We start from the raw sequence: 21,171 nt of genomic DNA, 5'->3' as shown, positions 1-21,171 counted from the left end.
CGGATACTTAAAGGGATACTAAACCCAGCTGCGCTGCCCTGCTCAACCATGATATCACCCTCCTCCTAGCAGCCGATCAGCATAACAATGAGAATGAAGCAAGATAGCAGCTCCCAGTAAATATCAGAATAGCTTCAATAGTTTGAAATCAAGTCCGGCTTGGGACTCCTCCAGTTACATGGGAGGAGTGGTCAATTCTCTTGTACTTAATAAAATTTAGAATTAGAATTTAGAATGCTCTGCGGTGAATTTTCTTGCATCTGTAGTTAAGTTTTTTCCACGACTAGGGGGTGCAGTAGGACAGTGTTAGGGTTTACAACTCCTTTAAAGCCACAATGTAAACTTATGAACTTATTTAAGTTTCATTGTTTGGCCATGTCTTTCTTTGCCGCACTTGTTGTTCTTAACATACACAAGATAAATTTGCAAAGAAACAAATAATTTCCTCCTCAATAAGAAATTGCCAGTGAAGAAGAACCATCCTGTACTGAGCAAGTTTGCGGAGTGTAACTATTATAAATCCCTGTGTATGTAGTGTGGTATGGCCAATTGTAAAGGCTGAAGAATAGAATGTAGTATGGAAAGAAGAATGTGGGAATTAAAGGCTTATTTACAAATGGTACATGTGTAAGGTATAGAGTTCAAAAGAGAACAAAACTGTTCATGCATTGAGGACTATAACATTTAAAGGAAAACGAAAACTATACCCCTACAATTTATACTTAACCAACAGATAGGAGAAGGAAGTTTATTTTGGCTGCCAGTAGATTCACCACATCAGTGCCACATAGAACACTATATTTATTTTGCAGAAAGCGTCATCATACCTGAGTAAACAGCCCTAGAAGCTTTCTCTGTTTGCTTAAGATTGCAGCTGCCATTTTAGCTTGGCCTTCATAGATTCCTGCTGTATAGCTCTAGCCATTATAGCTCAGATTACACATTTCCAAGGTAGGGGGGAGGGAGTTCTTAGCATTCTTGTGGGAGGGGGAGCAGGAGAGAGGAGAGAACTGCTCAGACTCTGGCCCCAGGAATGAAGGATTTTTGTGAGGGAAGTGTGATAACGGAGGAACATGTTTACAATAAAGGAAACCAGAAATCCTTTGTTTCTTTTGATAGAGGTCTGCAGCTTTTCTGTGAGTGCTTAGGACTGCATTTACATAGATCTTTCTAAAAAAGCTTACTTAGTTTATACCATTCCTTCTACTTTAAGGGGCAAGCTGGGCTCTCTGCTTTTCACAGGGCTAAAAATCCAGCTAAAATGTTTGCCTGGTTACCAGGGTAATTTAAGCTGTAGCAACCAGATGGCAGTTGAATATCCAAGCCTGAGCGCTGCAAAACCAAAAATGTAAACAATTCAAATACTGTCAAAAAATGTGGACTAATTATAATAATCGTAAAAAGGCAAGTTAAAAAGCAAAAGATAATTTTAAGCTGACCTTTTAAACATGCATTTCTGGATGTTTTACATATTAACATTTAAGAGGCAAATTATATGTCCAAATCCACAACTGCAGTATTGTTTGGGGGAATGGGTTAGTTAGGTTTGATATTGAGATGGTTGCCGAGTTTGTATCAAAAGACTACATAATTTGCATTACAAAGAAGACTACTTTCATGCAATAACAATTAATTTTACAATTTTCATTTATCTACCATCGCTTGACAGAGTGGACAATGTAATCCTAATTCTTTTCTAGTATGGAAACCACCTCTGATGCAACTTCATACTTGTGAGACTAATAATGTGGCAGGTGTTTCTCTAAACACGTGTCTGGAAATATGTGGTACCCTTGCCATGTCTCTAAAAGAAACATTTCCTGTGTGTGGACTTAGGAGATAAAACAGCAGGCTTGGATTCACACACTCCCAACTGAGAGGAACTGCAGATTTGCACTCACGGTGGGTGTGGAGTGTTTACCGATTCCAAGCATGTTTTGTAAGATACATTAACTTTTATGCTAATGTTACAGGGGCTATTTAATTATAAGCAGTGGTTTGGCATCATCATGCAGTTACCGGTATGCTTGCAGACCACTGATGTTTGTAAGACAGAAAATATAGATAAGTGACCTCTGTTCTTAATGCCTTTCTCCCATCTGACAAAAACACATTGAAATGGTACGACTTACTGCACTCACAGAACAAATAGTTCTAGGGAGCTGCCGAGCACGGCAGTATACAAATATTCATATGTACTTTCTTATGCAGGCAAAACAACAAAGATGGCCCCATATAGAGGAAAATAATTAGTGAAAGCCAAGGTTGTGCGTATGATCTTAGATTTTAAAGGGATTTTATTATTTGTTATAAGAATCTTCAATGGATATTCTAAAGTTTGTTTTGCTGATATTTGGCATATTAATCAAGCACCTAAATTCACAGTATTGTTAAATTGCTATATGTTGCCAGTCAGGTTTTAAAAATGTGTGTCTGCCAGCGTATTCTGTTGCCTGGTTAGTGACTAAAAGACATATTTGCTGAGAGCAACTATTCATGCTCTGATAAAAGTACACAAATGATGGCTGTTCTGTTCTTGCAGGATCTTGGATGTTCCCCACGTGCAGATACTTTTCTCTCTTTTTAATGGCTGCTGGGTGACTTGGCTGACCTCGGAACCCTCCAGTTGATCCTGCTATTCAGGAAGATGCCTCTGCCTTTTGGGCTGAAGTTAAAGAGGACTCGGAGATATACAGTATCTAGTAAGAGTTGCCTGGTGGCCCGGATCCAGCTGCTAAACAATGAGTTTGTGGAGTTCACGCTGTCGGTGGAGAGTTCTGGGCAGGAGTGCTTAGAAGCTGTTGCACAGAGGCTGGAACTTAGAGAGGTGAGAAACTGCAGGTGCTTGTATGTTTATCACTTGATACCAAATGTTATATCTTAATATCACATAAATATCACTTTTTTTTTTTTACTTAAATTATTGCACATTTATATGATTTAAAGTTTTGATAGGATAGTCTATACATTTCAAATATAGCCTATAGTATGTGTCTTGTATACATGTCAGATTTGATAAACGTCCAGGGGATGTTTTATTTATTTTTGGTCTGAGTGCCCCTTGATATTGGGTCCCCCTCTTTGTTTTAGTTAGTGTTATGATGTGCACACACAGTGGTGACAGTGAACCCAATGTACAATAACACAGGTGTGCAGTCTTTCTAGTATCAAATTAGGTAGGTTATTGGCAATTACTTTGAGGAATCCATTTTCTGGTCCTTATGAGCAGTGGCTGTAAATGCTTTATGGCAGGGGTTTTAGATATGTGCCATGACCCACAACACAAAGTCAATTACCTTTATCTGAAAGGCTCAATATTATTTAATACTCTGCTGCTTGGTATGGTGGTTGCTATTACAGCAGTGTCAATTTAGGAGAAGGCTTTTCTGAGGATGCAGTTAACTAATGAACTGTATAATTATGTAAAAACTAAACCTTTCATCTGACAAAATATAGCAGTTAGATAGAATAGCATGTGTTAGACATTAAATTGTGGCATGAGAAAAGGGGTAATTAAGTATAAATGTGTCCCTCTGGATACATTCAAGGCCCTTAGGTAATATCGTTAACGTGACATTAATTATTCTTACATGTCACAGCTTGAACTCCAGATCCAAACTTATACATACAGTGTATAATTTTCCTCTTGGCAGTTCAGTCCCCCACTGTAGGAAATAAAGAAATATTATTTTGTGCTCAAGATACAAAAGATTAGATTTCAGGTCAGTTTCTACATAAGCATGAGTCAATGTTAAAATCAAGATAGCAACATTTAGGATTTTTGCATTTTGTCACCTGGCAGTTAACATTTTCACAAAACAGTCACCTGAGCACAGAAACATATAGTGATTCACTGTATCCTGATTGCCTGGCCATACAGATTGCCAACCCTAGATATCACATGGCTTTAGACCTCTGAATAACAAAAGGTGGACATTTGATTTTGTATGATCCAATTTTTGGGGATTTTGCTCATTTGCCTATACCGTTTGGGGTTCAAACTTGGTTTGTCTGAATCTGCCATTCAGTATTTGGCATTATATGATGAATTTGGTGTTGGGTTGCCGCATTTTCTGGAAATATATTCTGGCCTTCCTGTTTTTTTTTTTTTTAATCTTTCTTCCTTATAACATTGGTATCATGGTTTCTACCTGGCTGGTACAAATTAAGCTTAATTCGCTGAAGTGCATCTCTTAGCTGCATATCAGTTATCTAGCCATGTTTTACATGGTTTCAGCATGGAATACAGGCTGCCAATAAGGTTGGGCTGGCAGAGTTTTCATTGGTTGACTGCAGCCGAAACATAGGCACAAAGCTGACAGTACAGCTGAGCTACTGAGCTTTTTCGCAGGAGATACTCAAGCATATGTCTTAGTAAATAACCAGCTGTGCAACTGATAATGTACTTTTTAGCTTGCAATTTAATGTTTACACTTGATATAAATGGATCTGGTAAGGATGTAATGGTCCTCCTTCATAACTAAATCACTCATTCACATCATAGGACTAGTAAATTAAACATGTGTTTTTGCATGTAATATGTTAGTATTTTATACTTTTCTATATTTGACTTGTGTCTTTGTTGATTTGATTCTCTATTTTCATACATACTTGTTATTGGTTTCATCTGAAGAGACCCAGGCACTATATTCTCACCTTTATGGTTGAGTCATTAGTTTCAGTGAAACTGCCCTGATAACTGTAGTAGCAACCTGCTTGTAGGCAAGGCGCAGAGCAGAAATTCCTATCTAAATGACAGTCATAGTTTGATATTTAAACAGGTCTTGTTGTTTGTGAGGGAAATGACCTGGGAGGAATGGTTCAGTGCTGTACCTACAGTGACAACAGGGATAACTAGTTCTACCAAGTGGGAATTTGTCTCTTTGTCTGACAGCATTACCTGTCCCACCTACCTGTCAAGTGATAGAAAAATGAGTGGAATGCAAAGGGCTGCGTTGTGCAAAACATTCCTGGCTGGTGATTGGGCTGCCTTCTGCTGCATGCCTGACCTAAACAAATTATTTATTATTGTAGGGTGCCCCCCCACTGTATTTTTCAACCATTTTTCCATTGCACAGAAACTCTGTAATTCATGGGAGCCAGTTACTCAGGGAATGTATAAATGTAGGTTTGTTTCCCTCTGAGTCGCTGTGAATGGTTAGATGACTAATGGATGCTACTGTTCAGATATTCTAATCATGGACTCTCTTCATTCTTTCAGGGTTCTGTCACAACTTGTGTACATCAGGCCACTGCTGGATCTGTCAGGGTTGTGTTAGCACCTTTTCTGCTGCTTTTGTGAGCACATTATAAAGGCTAGGAAAAGTTGAACTGATTGTGTAAACTCTGAGCATTTCCGCATGAGTAAATAATGCTTCTGATGTTGGCAGGAATTGGTACTGAACATTCTTTAGCAATACTGCATATTGTTTATGATCTTTTGGGCATATTTTATGCCTATTGCATTTTGTATAAAAATATTTGGTTGAATTGTATCTTAGCCATCATCTGTTTCAACATAAGGCAGGCTGGGCAGAGGTAGCCTAGTTATCAAAAACTGAAAAAAATCCTCTTAGGGTGGCTTTTTAATTTTCAAAAAAAAAATTCTTGCATAATTAACCGTTTGTACTTGTAAGTTTGAAGACATTTGAAAATTGCATAGGTGAGATTTTTTTTCTGTAACTTACTGATTTTTGTTTTTTTTTACCTTTAAAATTGTTTACCTGTTTACAGATGGGGGTTAACTTGTGGTAAAATTTAGCAAGTCTTGCAGCTTTCTATAAAAAATGTGTATATAAGTTGCTCAACATATTTTGCTCCCTACAATTTTTATTTGATGACCTCAGGGCAGAATATATTGTGGGCTTAAGAGAATTATCACAAATAATAGTCATTTAAGCAAAAACTTTTTTTCGCTGCTACAACATGGGGAAAAAGTACCCTTATTTTAATTTTGCTATTATTAGTAAATCGACTCCCAAGCGTATTTCAAATGGTTTAAAGTAAAAAAAACTGTTGTTAATTTTGCTAAAATGGAGCAGGAGAGAGCTGGCCATATAAGGTCGGCACATGAGTGGATCTCTCTCCGATTCGCCCACCTTGAGGTGGGTGATATCGCTAAATGATTGAATCAAAGTGATTGTAAACGCAGGCAGTCTGGATGTGGACTGCATCAGCTAGCCAGTGCAGTCCTCATCCCCAGAGAAGCACTGAATCTGGAACTGTAATTTGGCTGATTCAATTTTCGGCCAGATACCAGTTGGGCAGCCCACCAGGGGGCCCTTTACACTAGCCAATACGCTGCCAATAAGTAATCATCAGCTTTTGTCGGCCTGTGTATGTCCACCTTAAAGGAGATCTATAGCATATCTGACCCCCCCCCCCCTCCCCAGTCTTATGGGAAATAATGAATACTATATGGTGCTGGTTTCACTCTGGGCTAAAAATATTCATTATTTTTAAAAATGCTCCCCATAGATCTGCTAAGGAGGATGGGTGGGCATGTTCTAACTCAGGTCCACATAGCTGCTGATCCCATCCTACAGTACAGTGTGCTCAGTGCTGCTGGTTCTCCTGCATGGCCTGGAAAAGGAGACAGCAGGAAGTGGAACAGATAGACAGGGTTAGTAGGGTTTTAGCAGAAATTGTCAATACATTAGCCTGAAAAACACAACATTTTAAAACACATTCCTTCTATATTTAAAAGAGTATGATGTACTGGCACATTTTTTTTTTTTTTTTTTACAAAATATATCTTCTTTAAGTCACTTTGCAATGTACTTCCAGCATATTGGTGTTCCTTTGTGACTGTATGTATGTGTACCTTTATTTATAATGCGGAGCCATACACTTTTTTACAATATAAAAAGGTACATACAGTATAAATATACAGAGATTAGGTAACGTTGCAAGATGCCTAATAGAATGGAACTCCCTGCCCTAAGATCTTATAGTCTATGATTAACTGCTGCTCTGCTTGATAGACAGTGCCTCTAGCAAGTGGATTAGAGTGCCCTTTTTCTACCTGCAAAGAATAAGCTCTTGCATTTAAATTTTGCTGCAAGACAAAATAATGAATGTAGTTGCAGCATATTGGACATCCCTTATACAGAGTGGAGGTTTGCACACCATAAGTTTTTTAAATTAGTGCAGGAAAGTAATGTTTTCCATTCATAATTCTACACTTCCAACATTAACCCCCACTACCCTTTATGGTTTGCAGGTAACTTACTTCAGTCTGTGGTATTACAACAAGCAAAACCAGCAGCGATGGGTGGATTTAGAAAAACCACTGAAGAAACAGCTCGACAAGTATGCATTGGAACCCACTGTGTACTTTGGGGTGGTCTACTATGTGCCTTCTGTGTCTCAGCTGCAGCAGGAGATCACAAGGTGAAGAGAATTACTCTTTCAACATTAATAAAAACCAGCAGATAGGATTGCTGTTGCATTGTAATTAAAGCTACTCAATGTTTGGATCTTGTAAATTTGATACTGTAGATTTTTCATGATTAAAATAATAGGCACGAGGTTCAGCACCAGCCCTATTCATTAAAGGGGTTGTTCACCTTTCAAACACTGTTTTTCAGTGAAGGAGTTTTCCGATAATACACCAGAAATAGAGACTTTACAATTGCTTTCTATTTTTTTTTTATTTTTGACTGTATACATTGAAACTGAAACTTTAATATTTAATCTGTCTAGTCTGGCAGCTCAGAAATCCATGTGTACAATTTAATATATTAGTTGGAAATTTTTTTTAGCAGCATCTGTGGAATGTTAACGACTATTGTATCAATTGTAACAGCTGCCTTTAATCAGGAATGATGCTCAGCAGGGCCAAAGAATTGTATTAGGCTGATGCCACACTTAGCAAAGCGCCATACTCTCCTACCTGTGCCTGCACCTGAATGAATGGAATACGCTCGGGTGCAGGCACATGTAGCCGATATTCGCCGTAAAAAAAAAAAAAGTCTTTATTTTTGGTGTAAACAACTGAAGTGAAAAAAGTGCGTAGAAGGTGAACAACCCCTTTGATTTTTTTTAAAGTCATCTAACAATTGACGTTTTGTGTTAATAGTATTATAATGCTTGTTTCAATACTAAATAGAAATATAAAATAGGGGTTATATGGATATATGACTGCCAAAATTAAGGATGATTATTGTGGTGCTAGGGGTTGTTTTTCTAAAGGCAGGTCAGTGGGTTCCCTAGCATGTTCCCTCATGTAAGTTTTGCAGTCACTTATGTTGCTCACACTCCTTGCATATTTTAACGGAACAACAGTCTGTGGGTGTACGATAATGCTGTATTTATTTTTTAATTCTGCTCTCTCCTATCATCAACCAAGGAGTGGTTTTTACTGTTTGGGTCAGTGACTCCTATTTGAAAACGAAAAGAGGCAGAATAAAATGGCAATTTAAAAACTATAAAAATGAAAAAATGAAGACCAATTACTGAAAATGGCTACTTCTATAAGCTAGCTTGCTAGCATGTGCAATTGTGTCTCATGTTAAACTAAATGGGTTTATAAAACCGTTCACATCTGATATCTCTACTTCTTTTGATGTGTGTCCAACAGATACCAATATTACCTGCAGTTAAAAAAGGACATCTTGGAGGGGAAAATTCCTTGCACCTTGGAGCAGGCTGTTCAGCTGGCTGGTCTGGCTGTACAAGGTGAGAGAGGAATGGAAATTAGTCGGTGCAAGTTCGGAGTCCTTGCACATTTTGCATTTGCATTTAAATGACACTTAATAAGGAAATAAAGATAAATAGGATGAACTTGCACCTTTTATGATGTTAAGGGGAATGTGCTTTAGAATTGTTCTTATCTCCCTCTGAGTTTGCTTCCCACAAAACGCATCATGGATTTTTTTGAAAAATTCATGAAAGAGAACTGCTTTGACAGTTGCTGGCAGCTTGGTATGAGAACAGTGAAACACCAGAAATACAAGCTACCAGTAGGGGCAATGACAAACCCTGCTATTTTTAACCTGCATTTTGTTACGGCTACAAAACTCCAGAAAATACCCTCCACCAGAGATACCGGGAACTGTCTCTGGTAAAACACTTAAATCACAAAATCTGTCTATGGCAGGGTATTTTTTGATGTTTTGTGGATGCGACGAAAGAAGGGCTATGGGCTACTTTGTGTCATTGCCCTAAAGCTGGCCATACACGGGCAGATCCGCTCGCTTGGCGAAGTCGCCAAGCGAGCGGATCTTCACCCGATATCCCCACGTACGGGTGGGCGATATCGGGGAGGCATGTAGGCGAATTTGATCATTTGGCCCACTGAGCCGATGCAGTCCCCGATCCCACTGGATTTTCTAACCTGGCCGATTGATATCTGGCCAATTTCAGGCCAGATATCGGTCGGCCAGGCCCCTCGGTTCTGCCCCTACACGGGCCGATAAGCTGCCGAATCGGTCCAAGGGACCGATATCGGCAGCTATAATCGGCCCGTGTATGGGGACCTTAAGAGTACACAGAAAAGTACTGTTACTATTGCAACCATTGTGAATCTAAAGAGTTTTTCAAAAGGGATGAGCAACTTTCGGTCCTGCAGATCACTAGGGAGCTGGGAATAGCAGTTTTAAGGAGCATAGTTGTCCATCCTTCTTGTACAATGGCCATATTTGTGTCCTATTGAGAGTAGTAACTTGGCTATATTGTTGCCCACACAGGCTAACCAATTGACCCTGGTGTGGGATTACCAAATACAAATAAGATACCTCCTTCTGCTTTCTTATCTGTAACCAAGTGTTTAAATAGTTCTGTAACATTTTATCAAGCTACTTTTCTGCCTTTTGACTTTCAGCGGACTTTGGAGACTATGACCAGTATGAATCTCAGGATTTCCTGCAGCGATATGCTTTGTTTCCTGTGGTAAGCATTTGTTTTTACCCATTGTGTGCCTGTGAGGGCCTGGTGGGATACTGCACGAGCCTCTGTTTCCATCTGTCTACTTTTCATCCAGACCAGAGGTCTGTTGTTGTTTAACTACAAGCCTAGAATCTGGATGTAGAGGGTAGCAGGGTGTTTTAAGTTTGGTTTCCTGCTATTTCTGATACAATGATGCCAAATTTCTGTCCCTCTATTGCAATCTTTGGCACACTTATACTATTTTTAGGTAAGGCCAGTAGCACTGACAACCTAACTTAATTGATATCCCTCAGGTACCTGCAGCAAGGCGGCCTACACAGGTTTAAAATGCAAAGTTAGAAAGCTAAATAAAAAAGAAGGGGGGGGTGAGATTATACTTAAGTGCTATACAAAAAAGAATATTGTTCTGCTGTTACCATCAGCTGTTAGGTGGCTCTGTTACCACCTGCCATAGTTTATATTGTTATCTGACTTTGTAAAGTGACTCTCTAAACTTTGTCTTTAGGGCTGGATTCAGGATGAAAAAACGCTTGAGGAAGCAACAAAGAATGTGGCCTTGCTACACCAGAAATTGAGGTGAGATGGTGATTATTTGTATGTACTGTATATCTATAAACAGGTATATCCTGAAAATAGTATATAATACTTGAAATTAGCTTTGAAATATGTGTGAACTATTTTTTGATCCAGAAAAAAATATAAAATTGTAAACTGGTGTTGACAGATTTCCCCACTACATGGGTGTTTGTGATCACAGCATTATTATTTGATCATCAAAATGCCAGTGTCTGCAGACAGTTTCTCCCATTCAGTTAAAGGGCAACATGCATGTTTGCAAGTTTAAGTAAATAAGTACTGCTGAATAACGCAGATGTCACATGGTACCATAACTGTATCCTCTCTGATGTAGAAAGATCAAAATATTCCACCCGGCCCAATAGCTTAGTCAATGGATTTGGTTGGATCAGGTAATATTTCATCTGTAGCTGCCCAGCATTCCCTTAATGATACTTCAGGTGTTTTGTCAAAGTCTAGAAGCCCATTGACATTGCTCTGTGAATATTCTGAATGACTGGTTTAATTTTCATCATTGTAAAGGGGGAGGCTTTTGCTTCATCTGGCACAAAACACAGAGGGCTAACATTTTGTCTACACCATTTACAGTTGCAAAAATAAGCTCCCCCCCATCTGGTGTGACAGGCAGTAGTCGCAGTTAAAAATGCCATGTGACCCAGTGCTTTCACATATATGTGGGTTGACATCCTGCCTTTGAATGGCATTATGGACTTTATACTCTTTTCTGTTGTCATTGTACTGAGTCTAGTGATCTGTTATAACTATAACAAATCATGTCTAAATATTGCTGTATCAGCTTGTAAATTCTGCCCATTTATCTGTTGTAGGGGCCTCTCTCCCCCGGATGCTGAATTATTGTATATGCAAGAGATTGAAAAGTTGGAGAACTATGGAGATGAAAGTTACCCTGCCAAGGTAGTAATGCTCTGTTGGTATCTTACTGCTCAGTAACAGTTTTGTGTAGTACAACTATTATCACAGAGACTTGCTTAGACTTACAGATCTATATAGGGAAAATATTTATTTTATATATAATTTCATGTAAGTTTTCAAAGCACTAAACAATTTAGCTCTATCCTTTTCTTATGTGGTACAGGGAGATGTATCTAACTGCATAAGAAGCCAATAGGGGATTGGGTCATCTGAATCTCTTCTCCCAGTGATTTTATAATTAGTTGACAACATATACAGCTAAAGCATAAACAGGGCACTTTTTAACATCTAACCATTTGCTTTAAAAGAAGTTTTATATTCATTCCTTTTGAAATGATTTCCTCATTAATGGTACTCCATACAGTGGTACTCCATTTATCCATGCTATTTATATGCCAACTTAGCCACACCTGACTGAGTTGGCAGCTTATTATTATTCAATAATGGAAAATAATGGATTCCCCAGCCATTATCTGCTTGAAACTTGGACTGAAAATTCTGTCAGGCAAAGACTGCTTTGGAGCTTAATGCATTTCTCTCATTATGTTTTATCAGATTGTTAGCCCCCTGGCCAAAGGATTGGATTAGTGTGTATGGTTATCTTAGGCCTTAAAAGCTGTGCAATTCTAAATAAAGCAAAACTGTAATTTAGACTTTTATTAAGCTGATTTTTAAGTGCAAAGAGCGCAATGCAGTTTTTCTAATTTATTTTTTGTTATTTCACCCAGGATAGCCAGGGTACAGACCTCTGCATTGGGGCTTGTCTCAGTGGCATATTTGTTAAACACAAGAATGGCCGCCCACCTATTGTTTTCCGGTGAGTTCAAAGGTCCTGTTTAGCAAGCCTAGGATTTTGTAGCCTTTTGTCTTGAGAGAATTGCCAAGATTAGAGGAAAACTATACTCCCAAACAATGTAGATCTCTAAAAAAAAAAATATATTGCATAAACAAGCTCATATGTAAAACCCTGCTTCATCTAAATAAACCATTTTAATAAAAATATACTTTTTTAGTAGTATGTGCCATTTGGTACTCATAAATAGAAAATTAAGGGCCTCCCCCCTGGGATCATAGAATTCACAGTGCACACAAATAAGCCAAGGCACACATACATGCTAGGCCACATCAGCCAAGTAATGGAACGAGATATGCCTTTTTCTTCCACACTACTTCCTGTTACAGTTAGAGCTGCATCACTTCCTGTCAGGTGATCTCTGAGGAAGCACACAACCTATCACTAAATGGTTGATCAAGGGAAAGGATGTAAAAGGGCAATATTTACTAATATATATAAGTCGAATGAAGGCTTAATCACGATCTTCAGAAATCTTCGTTTCCAATCCGAATTTTTCCCATTTGTGATTCGAATTCGTGGATTAGTAAATCTGCCCCTAAGTCTGGTTGGCAAAAGTCCGATGGCCTGTGCCATAGGTTGCTCTTCTATCATTGCCTCATTGCATGTTGTCTGGCAACAGATGGTGTGGCATTATGAAAAGCCCTGACAGACAGGTAGTTAAAGTAAATCTCTATTTACAAGTTTTAAAATGAAAACTCCTAAAGTGATAGAAAATAATATAACAGTATTTTTGCTTAGGTAAAATATTATATAATATAATAATAAATTATGTAATTATCCCTGTAACTCAGGCAGAATAAAGCACTGACCTATACAGTTATATAAATCTAAACATTGTGACTGCGGCTCAAATGAAAGTATTAAATATAAAACAATTTGTATAATTAAAAGGGGTCAAATATATAATATTATTGTGTAGATGGGAGACATCTAAAGGACTTTACAGTTGGCATAGGCTTCTCTGTTGGCTTTTAGTTTGTTTGATGTTGCTTTTGTTCAGGAGTTATATTGGACGTAAGTTTATTCTTTAAATTTTGCCATGTTTAGAGCAAAATATAAATATTAATTAGAATAGGCAAAATTTTGTTCAGTACAAGACCTATTTATTGAAACCGTTTTTAAAGGGGACCTGTCACCTTAAGAAATAATTCTAAATTGTTTTCTATTGTGTTTGTCAAGCTAAATAAACTTTACTTACACTATATAAAATATTCATATCTTATTTTCTTTTGCATTGGAATTTACAATTGCAGCAAGCAGTCAGGCATCATTTTGTGGTGTTTTGTTATCAAAGCAAGCATTGCATCCTGCTAAAATCTTGCTTCTGTGCCAGTATGGGGGGACCCGTTGCCCATATCCATGCACTGGTTACAAAATTACATGGTTCGGAGGGAGGGGCAATGAGAGGAGAGCAGCAACATCTAAGAAGTTCTGAATTCAAAGTGAAAGTAACTGTCTGCCCCGCCTCTATGCCTTAGGCATAGAGGCGGGGCAGGCAATATATGATTGACAGCTGGGATTTTTAAATGCTTTTATAATGGGTATGGATGTGGTAATAAAAAAATGATTTTGGGTTTCATGTTTAATTTGAAAAAGGCTTTTATTATACAGCTTTTCATGTCTGGGTGACAGGTCCACTTTAAAACAAGTGGGTACAAAAAAATGACTGAATTTGTCACCTGTAAATCATAATTTGTTGGCATAGTTAATAATAATTTGTTGGCATTAAGATCTATAACCTTCATAACGCCTTCAGTAACTTATACTTATCTATCAGTTTTCACATGTAACAAAATGTATCTGATTGCAGCTGAACTCTAAAGTGAGTTAAAATCTAAAAAAAAACAAAAAAAAAATTTGTTTAGGGCAGTTTGGGGATGCTAGGAGTTGCTCTTCACTAACATAGGTGTCTTTTTCCCTTCACCCCTCAAGAAATTATTTAAAAAAAATAAACATTCTGTGATATTATCTGTTAAAGGGGAGGGTATAGGGAGGTGGTGTGAAGTCATGGTAGATGGGGCAGAGTGAAAGGGTTTATCTCTTGGGAAGGGTTGGTTATGGCCAAACAGGTAAAGAGTTCAAATATAAAGTACTTTATAACATGTTCTAGGTTTGTGCACTCTCTTTGGCTTTGAAGATGTCTACTTAGTTTTAAAGATCTTTTAGCCTTTTATTCAATTAAGAATTTTCTGATTCTCCTTTTATTTGTGTTTATAGGTGGCTTGATATCGCAAATATGTCTCACAATAAGTCCTTTTTTACTCTTGAGCTGGCAAATAAAGAAGAAACCATTCAATTCCAGACGGTGTGTTAAATTTCATGTTTGCTAAACTAATCATTTTTTGATCTGTGCTCATAAAAAAAAGAAATCTGTGTTGAGTCGTTGTAAAAATTAGCATGGGGTCATATTCATAGATTTCAAAATTACAGCACTATCTGATGCTCTATCATATATTATATTGGGTTTACTGAAATATAGACACTTTGATTGGCTATACATTGGCACCACCTCTTCTCCTGTGATGGATAGGATTTTACAAGATGTGCAGGTTGAGTGTTTATTGTAAATGCTCACTCTTCTCCCAATGTGAGATAACTAAATGACAATCTAAGGCTGCAGGATGGTCTCCTACAAAATGATATGAACTCTATGCAATAACAGTTCTGAGTTCCACATTTTCATTGAACAGGGAATCTGCCTTTTACGTTTTTAAATACTTTTTTTTTCTTTCTCTGTTCATTTATCATAGTCTCATAGGATCCAACTGGGTTATGTTTTGGCTGGGAAAGTGACTGACCAGCCCATTTTTATTTTCCTATCACCTTTCCTGTTTTGATCTCTTAGGAGGATATGGAAACTGCCAAATATGTGTGGCGGATGTGTGTTGCAAGGCACAAATTCTACCGGCTAAACGGCAATCTGTAAGTAGAACCTAACAGTTTAAAGGCTAGACTGCTATTAAATGGATACTTTTGCAGAAATAGTAAACCCAGTTTCTTTAGAAGTTTTCTTGAGAAAGTTTGACCAGTGATCTAAGGGGCTTCTTCAGTTCAACCGTACGGATGTGTGATGAAATGTTTTCAAGAATAATCAGTCCAATTGCTTTAGACTTACCTCTGTTGTGACCTGGATGAATTAAATCCTTAACAGACCTCATATTTTTACTACCTATGTTGTATTACTGCATTAATGTAAGAACCTGTTTTCTTTGATTTAGCAAAGGGCCCTTACAAAGCTCTGTAGTGATAGGGGGTATGGGCCCCTAATGTAACCTTTTTGTTTGCCCACGGACTAAATAATTAGAGTAGATTTGGCCCACCATCTGTGTTCGTTCTTTTGTCATAGCATGTATGGACAGTTTTAGGCCTTAACTAGATACATGACATTCAGTAGTTAAGTGCTTTGCGAAAGTTTCCAAAAATGCTTGACAAGGCAACTTCACGGCTGCAACCAGGGTTCAAGTTGTCACCAGACTGCATTCCTGCAGCAGTACTTGCTCATCTTTTGAGGAAAAAACATGTATGAAAAAGAGAATTTTTTGGGGGGATGCCTTCCTTATTTTCTTTCTTGCTGATCATCCTATACACAGTTCTTCTGCTGAATAACAAATACTCTTAGATGCAAATGGTCAGCTCCAAAGTCTAGAGAGAGGGGAAACAAATACAACAACTAGTGCAATCTGTCAGACTCTGTGGTGCATAGAGATATAAAATGTAAGGTGCCCCAGCACATAGATATTTAACTATATCTATACCGCAACATCTTTTCAAGAATCCTGAGCTGCCATTCTACTAGACATAGGTCATTGCTGAAGATTTGCCAGGCTGAAATCTATAATGTACTTTGTGATACTGTGAGTAGTGTAATGCACTGCTGAGTTATGTAATTAACCTCTTTAGGACACTGAATACATTTTGGTGGGTATTATAACCCATAAATATATAAAAGACTTTATGATGTACTTTGGACAATTCTTTGCATCTAAGGAGACTTTTATGTGTGGTTGTTAGAATCTGGTGTGACACAAAAAGCACCCTGAGCGAGGGTAGTTATATGTCTACTCCTTAGAATGTAGAGCTACTCAGACCCCTGTATCATTTCAATTTGCATTCCTTTTCCAAAATTCCCCACCTCCAGCCATGCCTCTTGTAAATATGGTGGTGGGGAGATGCTACTGGCAGCTGCAGAGCTGTCTTTTTATTGTCAGTCATCAATAAAACTTGGATTAGTAATGCCAAAAATAAAAAATGATTAATTTGACTTGACCTTCATGTTTCCTTTTGAGCAGAAGTTCAGAAGGAAACATGAACATGCAGCTCTGCAGTGTTCAGCAGGCTTTTAGCTGCAATTTACACCTACAGGAGGATTTGGCCTAATGGCACATGTAGCCTTTTCAAAACTGGTTTAAAAAACACCAATATGCTCCTTACTGCCCCGTGGCATCTGCCTGTGCACAAGTGGGCAGATTTTAACCCAATAAGGCACACTTTACAGTTTCTGGGGATGTGCACACTGACAGGCTGATGCTTTTCCTGCTAGTGCTACTGATCACAGAGTCAGATTGGTGCCACATGCTCCACTAGTTTTTGGGTTAGGCATATGTAATTCTTTTAGGCTTTTTTAGTACAGCAGTTTTAATTATCCCAAAAAAGGCATGGCGCCAAAGCCCCTGCATTGAGTGTGTGGCAGTAGCCTGCACATACTTGTGCCAGTGCTTGTCAGGAAATAGTTGCATTGAAAAGTGTCCTAATGTGTTTTCCATTAAAATATTGCTGGAAAACAAGAAAATATAATTTTTTTCTACGGTTGATATCTGCTACAGTGTTCCACAGTGCTCCTAGTCATGTTGCCTTCCCACAGTACATTTCTGTAATGCATTGGCACGTTGGGCAACTAATATGAGACTAGTCTTTTGCACTGTGGTTATGATGAACACAGGAGATTGTTAAAGCATGGATGTGTGAATTTCCTATTTAAGTGCCACAACTATTGTGTCAGGCAGTTTTCCATGGTTAATACATTATGCCAAACAATATTGCTTTTTGCTATCAGGCATTATGTATGGTTTAATAAAGCAATACAACAGAGTCATATTTCTTTATGAACAAACCCTAATGTGTACATTTTACATTATCGTTAAAGGACAAGGAAAAGTGTAATGCCCCCAGTGATTCCAGTTGCGCATACCTATTTCACCAGGTTGGTGCTTAGTTTCTTCAAAAAAATCACACCAGTCTGATCTGTACAATCTTTTCCCCTTACTCCTTAAGGTGGCCATACACGTGGCGATCTGACGATGTTTCGTACGACCATCGGTTGCACGAAACATCGTAAGATCCGCCACACACCATTCAGGGCTGAATCGGCAGGTAAGGAGGTAGAAACAATAGGATTTCTACCTCCTTCTGCCGATTCAGCTCTGAAGGGAGAATTTTGGTCAGGCGCCTTCTATGGCGCCCGATCAACATTTTCAAACTTGTCCGATCGGCGAGTCGTCCGATATCGGCAGCTTCCTGCGATATCGGTCGACTCGCCGACATGCCATACACGCACCGATTATCGTACGAAACGAGGTTTCGTACGATAATATCGGTGCGTGTATGGCCACCTTTAGTGTGGGCGCATGTGCAGTATATATTTTTTCTGAGAAGTCTGTACTGTGCATGCGCTCTACAGAATGCCACAAGAGGATGGCTTGGATAAGAAATGATTGAGACAAGGTGATCCGCAAGCAGTTTCCCAGGCTGGTGCATTTTTTTTGAAGAAAGGCACAGGGGACAGGTAAATAATAACTAAGGGGGTGCCTAACAACGTGGCTTCTTCCAGTGATTAAACCTTTTTCTTTCCCTGTAACGAAATGAACATTTCAAACAGTGCTCCTATTCGGTGGCTTTTTGTACGTTCCACCACATACATGGTAATACAGAAATTGCCTAACCCTTGTCTACGTTATGGGTCTGTACCAAAGGAATTCTGAGTACACTGAACACAGATAAAATTGTGTATGTCCAATTTTAACAGCATTCATTGTTTACAAGCACAAAAAAAAACACCTATTCCACAAGAAGTCATCTGACCTCTAGATACAATAAAGATTAACAGTTGTCTGTGCAAGACTAAGGGTTTTGGCACACGGGGAGATTAGTCGCCCGCGACAAATCTCCTGTGTCTCGGGTGACTAATATCCCTGAAATGCCATCCCACCGGTGAAAATGTAAATCGCCGGTGGGATGGCATACTGAAATCGCGCCGCCGCGTTTGCCATCCCACCGGCGATTTACATTTCCGCCGGTGTGATGGCAATCTGGGGAGATTAGTCGCCCGCGAACAACGAGTTTTGTCGCGGGCGACTAATCTCCCCGTGTGCCAGAGCCCTTAGTCTTGCACAGACAACTGTTAATCTTTATTGTATGGCTTGGTTGCCCCTTGTACAGTGTGTAGATGCAACTCACTGTATCTTATGGAATACAAGTAGCTTTTGTCTCCCAGTATGCACATTCCTTCTGGCCAACTGCTCCCATTTGCCTTTTTTCCTTTCACACTTTTTTCTTCCTCTGAATTTATTTTGTTCAATGGTTTCACTGTCTAATCCACCTGTTTAGCCAATTTACATGCTAAATGAGTCACAGCTGCAGAGAGTTACCACCTGTCTTGCCCCACACAAAGGTGCTAATGTGTTTTTACACTTAAAGTTTCAGGGATTTTTAACCATTGCCATTCTCAAGTGTTTTGCATTGTAGTATGTTTGATACTGTGCTGGTGCTGAATATAGTGCTATCAGGGTATTGAAAAGATGTTTACAGTTGCACTCTTGCATTTTTAAAATGTGACATTGATTAGATTACTTTCATGCCATAATTAGTTTAAACAATAATGCCACACTATGCATGTGGCAAAAAATGCTTGCTGAAAATATTTGTTATACACTCCTACCTGTGCCTGAATGAATGAATGGAATACGCTCGGGTGCAGGCACATGTAGCCGAAATCCACATAAAAACATGAGACTTTGCATTCGCTCACGTTTTTATGCGGATTTCAGTTACATCTGCCTGCACCCGAGCGTATTCCATTCATTCGAGTGCAGGCACAGGTAGGAGCGTACATACGCCATACGCATGGAGTGGCATTAGCCTAAAGCATACGATATTTTAAGCAAATGCATTCCTTTATTTTGATCAAGGTTGTTTTAAAGTCTACTTTAAAGCTGGCCATACACACACACAGATAGTATCGCTCTTCAGTGCGTGTATGGTGGATCAACGAGACAACCGTTATCACGAAAGTTTCAGATATCAGCCGTCTCCTCGATCAGACAGGTCAAAAATTTTGATTGGGTGCCATGGAAGGCTCCCGAGCAAAATCTTTGTTTAGGGCTGAATAGTCAGGTGGAGGTAGAATCCCTATTGTTTCTACCTCCATATCTGACGATTCAGCCTTGAACATCAGTGGGGGGAACGAACAAACCAATGGTCGCAGGAAAGGTCGTTAGTGGTACGTGTATGGCCACCTTTAATCTGGGACAATGGTATTTTCAATAGTCATGCAGATTCCATTTCTTGTTATTTGTTTTACCTACATTGAATATTTGCCTACTATTTGTCTGTAGCAGGTGCTATTTACAGGGCCACCTGGAGGGGGGGCTACTGTAAGTCCTGTAAGGAATCAGTCCCAGTAGATGGTTGACTACGGGTGCAATTGTACAATTTTTTCCCACACTCCCATATACTTGCATTGTGGTACATTTTTCCATAGCATGTGAAACTTTTTACAGTTTTCACCAGAACTTGCAATCAAACTTGCAAGCTTTAGGCCCATAGCATAGAATAGTGTTTTGCCTGCTTAAAACTGGCAAGACTTTTTATGGTAAATAGGCCAACAGGCCTAGATAATGGGGAAAACACTTTGATAATCTAAATCGTTATATTAAAAAAAAGCATAACTTGTTGAAATGTCATCAAATCAAATGTCAACAGTTTTCATCAAATGCAAAAATATTTAATCTGCTGGTCATATGGGAAATTGAAATGGGAAAACAAGTCTGAGCTTTGATATACCTAGCATGTTCTGTTGTGTGTAGCATACAGAGATGAGTCGTCTGTCAGAATATAAATGAGAGGTTAAGTCCCTGTTTTTTGATGGACATGGATAGAATATTGACAAATATTGACTAGTAAAGGTCACTAAGTGATTGGGTTTAAATTTAAGTACAGATCTTTGATTTTTATTGTCAGTTTTTGTGTTTTCCTTTTGACCTCTGCATGTCTTTGTCCTAGGGACTCACCAGAGTCTCCTCCTCCTCCTATGGAAGGTTTCCAGAAATCTCCCTTTCTCCTTTCCCTTCAGCGCTTTCCAATTCTGTCTCGTCCTTCTATTCCCAAAGGGTGAGCTTGAGCAATTTTTGTACTGTTCACACTGTTACAAGAGGCTGTTTTATTCTGAAGGAAAGCATGTTCCTACAGCTTATTTCTACTTCTCTTATGACTGATGTATTACTCAGCTGCTCCAAGTTTATTTTTTTGCTTCATCATCTGTACTGCAGCTCAGTATTCAATAGGAGTTATCAGTCCTATTCAACAGGATTTACTTGCCTCCTTTTGCAGCCATCTGTTTCCAAGAGCTTGAACTGCTGCTTCTGTACTGCCCAGTTTTATTAAAGGAACAGTAACATCAAAAAATTAAAGTGTTTTAAAGTAATTTAAATATAATGTGCTGTTGCTCTGCAAAAAACTGGTGTTTTTGCTACAGAAAAGCTACTATATAAATAAGCTGCTGTGTAGCCACGGGGGCAGCCATTCAAGATGGAAAAAAGGAGAAAAGGCACAGGTTACATAGCAGATAACTTGTAGATAAGCCCCATATAATGGGGGTTTATCTGTTATCTGCTAAGCAACCTGTGCCTTTTCTCCTTTGAATG

General features: G+C 38.7%; 1 protein-coding gene across 3 annotated transcripts in view; it reads left to right on the top strand.

Moving 5' to 3' along the window:
• Positions 1–21,171, top strand: part of ptpn21 (protein tyrosine phosphatase non-receptor type 21) — a 42,020-nt gene that overhangs the window by 7,221 nt on the left and 13,628 nt on the right. For 2 of the 3 annotated variants that reach the window (XM_012967930.3, XM_012967931.3), the window contains 10 exons: positions 2,543–2,827; positions 7,223–7,392; positions 8,582–8,679; positions 9,824–9,891; positions 10,394–10,464; positions 11,292–11,379; positions 12,126–12,214; positions 14,471–14,558; positions 15,099–15,175; positions 20,531–20,638. In XM_012967930.3, the coding sequence (XP_012823384.2) occupies positions 2,648–2,827; positions 7,223–7,392; positions 8,582–8,679; positions 9,824–9,891; positions 10,394–10,464; positions 11,292–11,379; positions 12,126–12,214; positions 14,471–14,558; positions 15,099–15,175; positions 20,531–20,638 (1,037 nt within the window). In that variant the 5' untranslated portion in view covers positions 2,543–2,647. 3 annotated transcript variants of the gene reach the window in all.

This window comes from Xenopus tropicalis, chromosome 8 (genome assembly GCF_000004195.4).
Source record: "Xenopus tropicalis strain Nigerian chromosome 8, UCB_Xtro_10.0, whole genome shotgun sequence".
Taxonomy (NCBI): domain Eukaryota; kingdom Metazoa; phylum Chordata; class Amphibia; order Anura; family Pipidae; genus Xenopus; species Xenopus tropicalis.
This window is presented reverse-complemented; position numbering and strand designations above follow the sequence as displayed.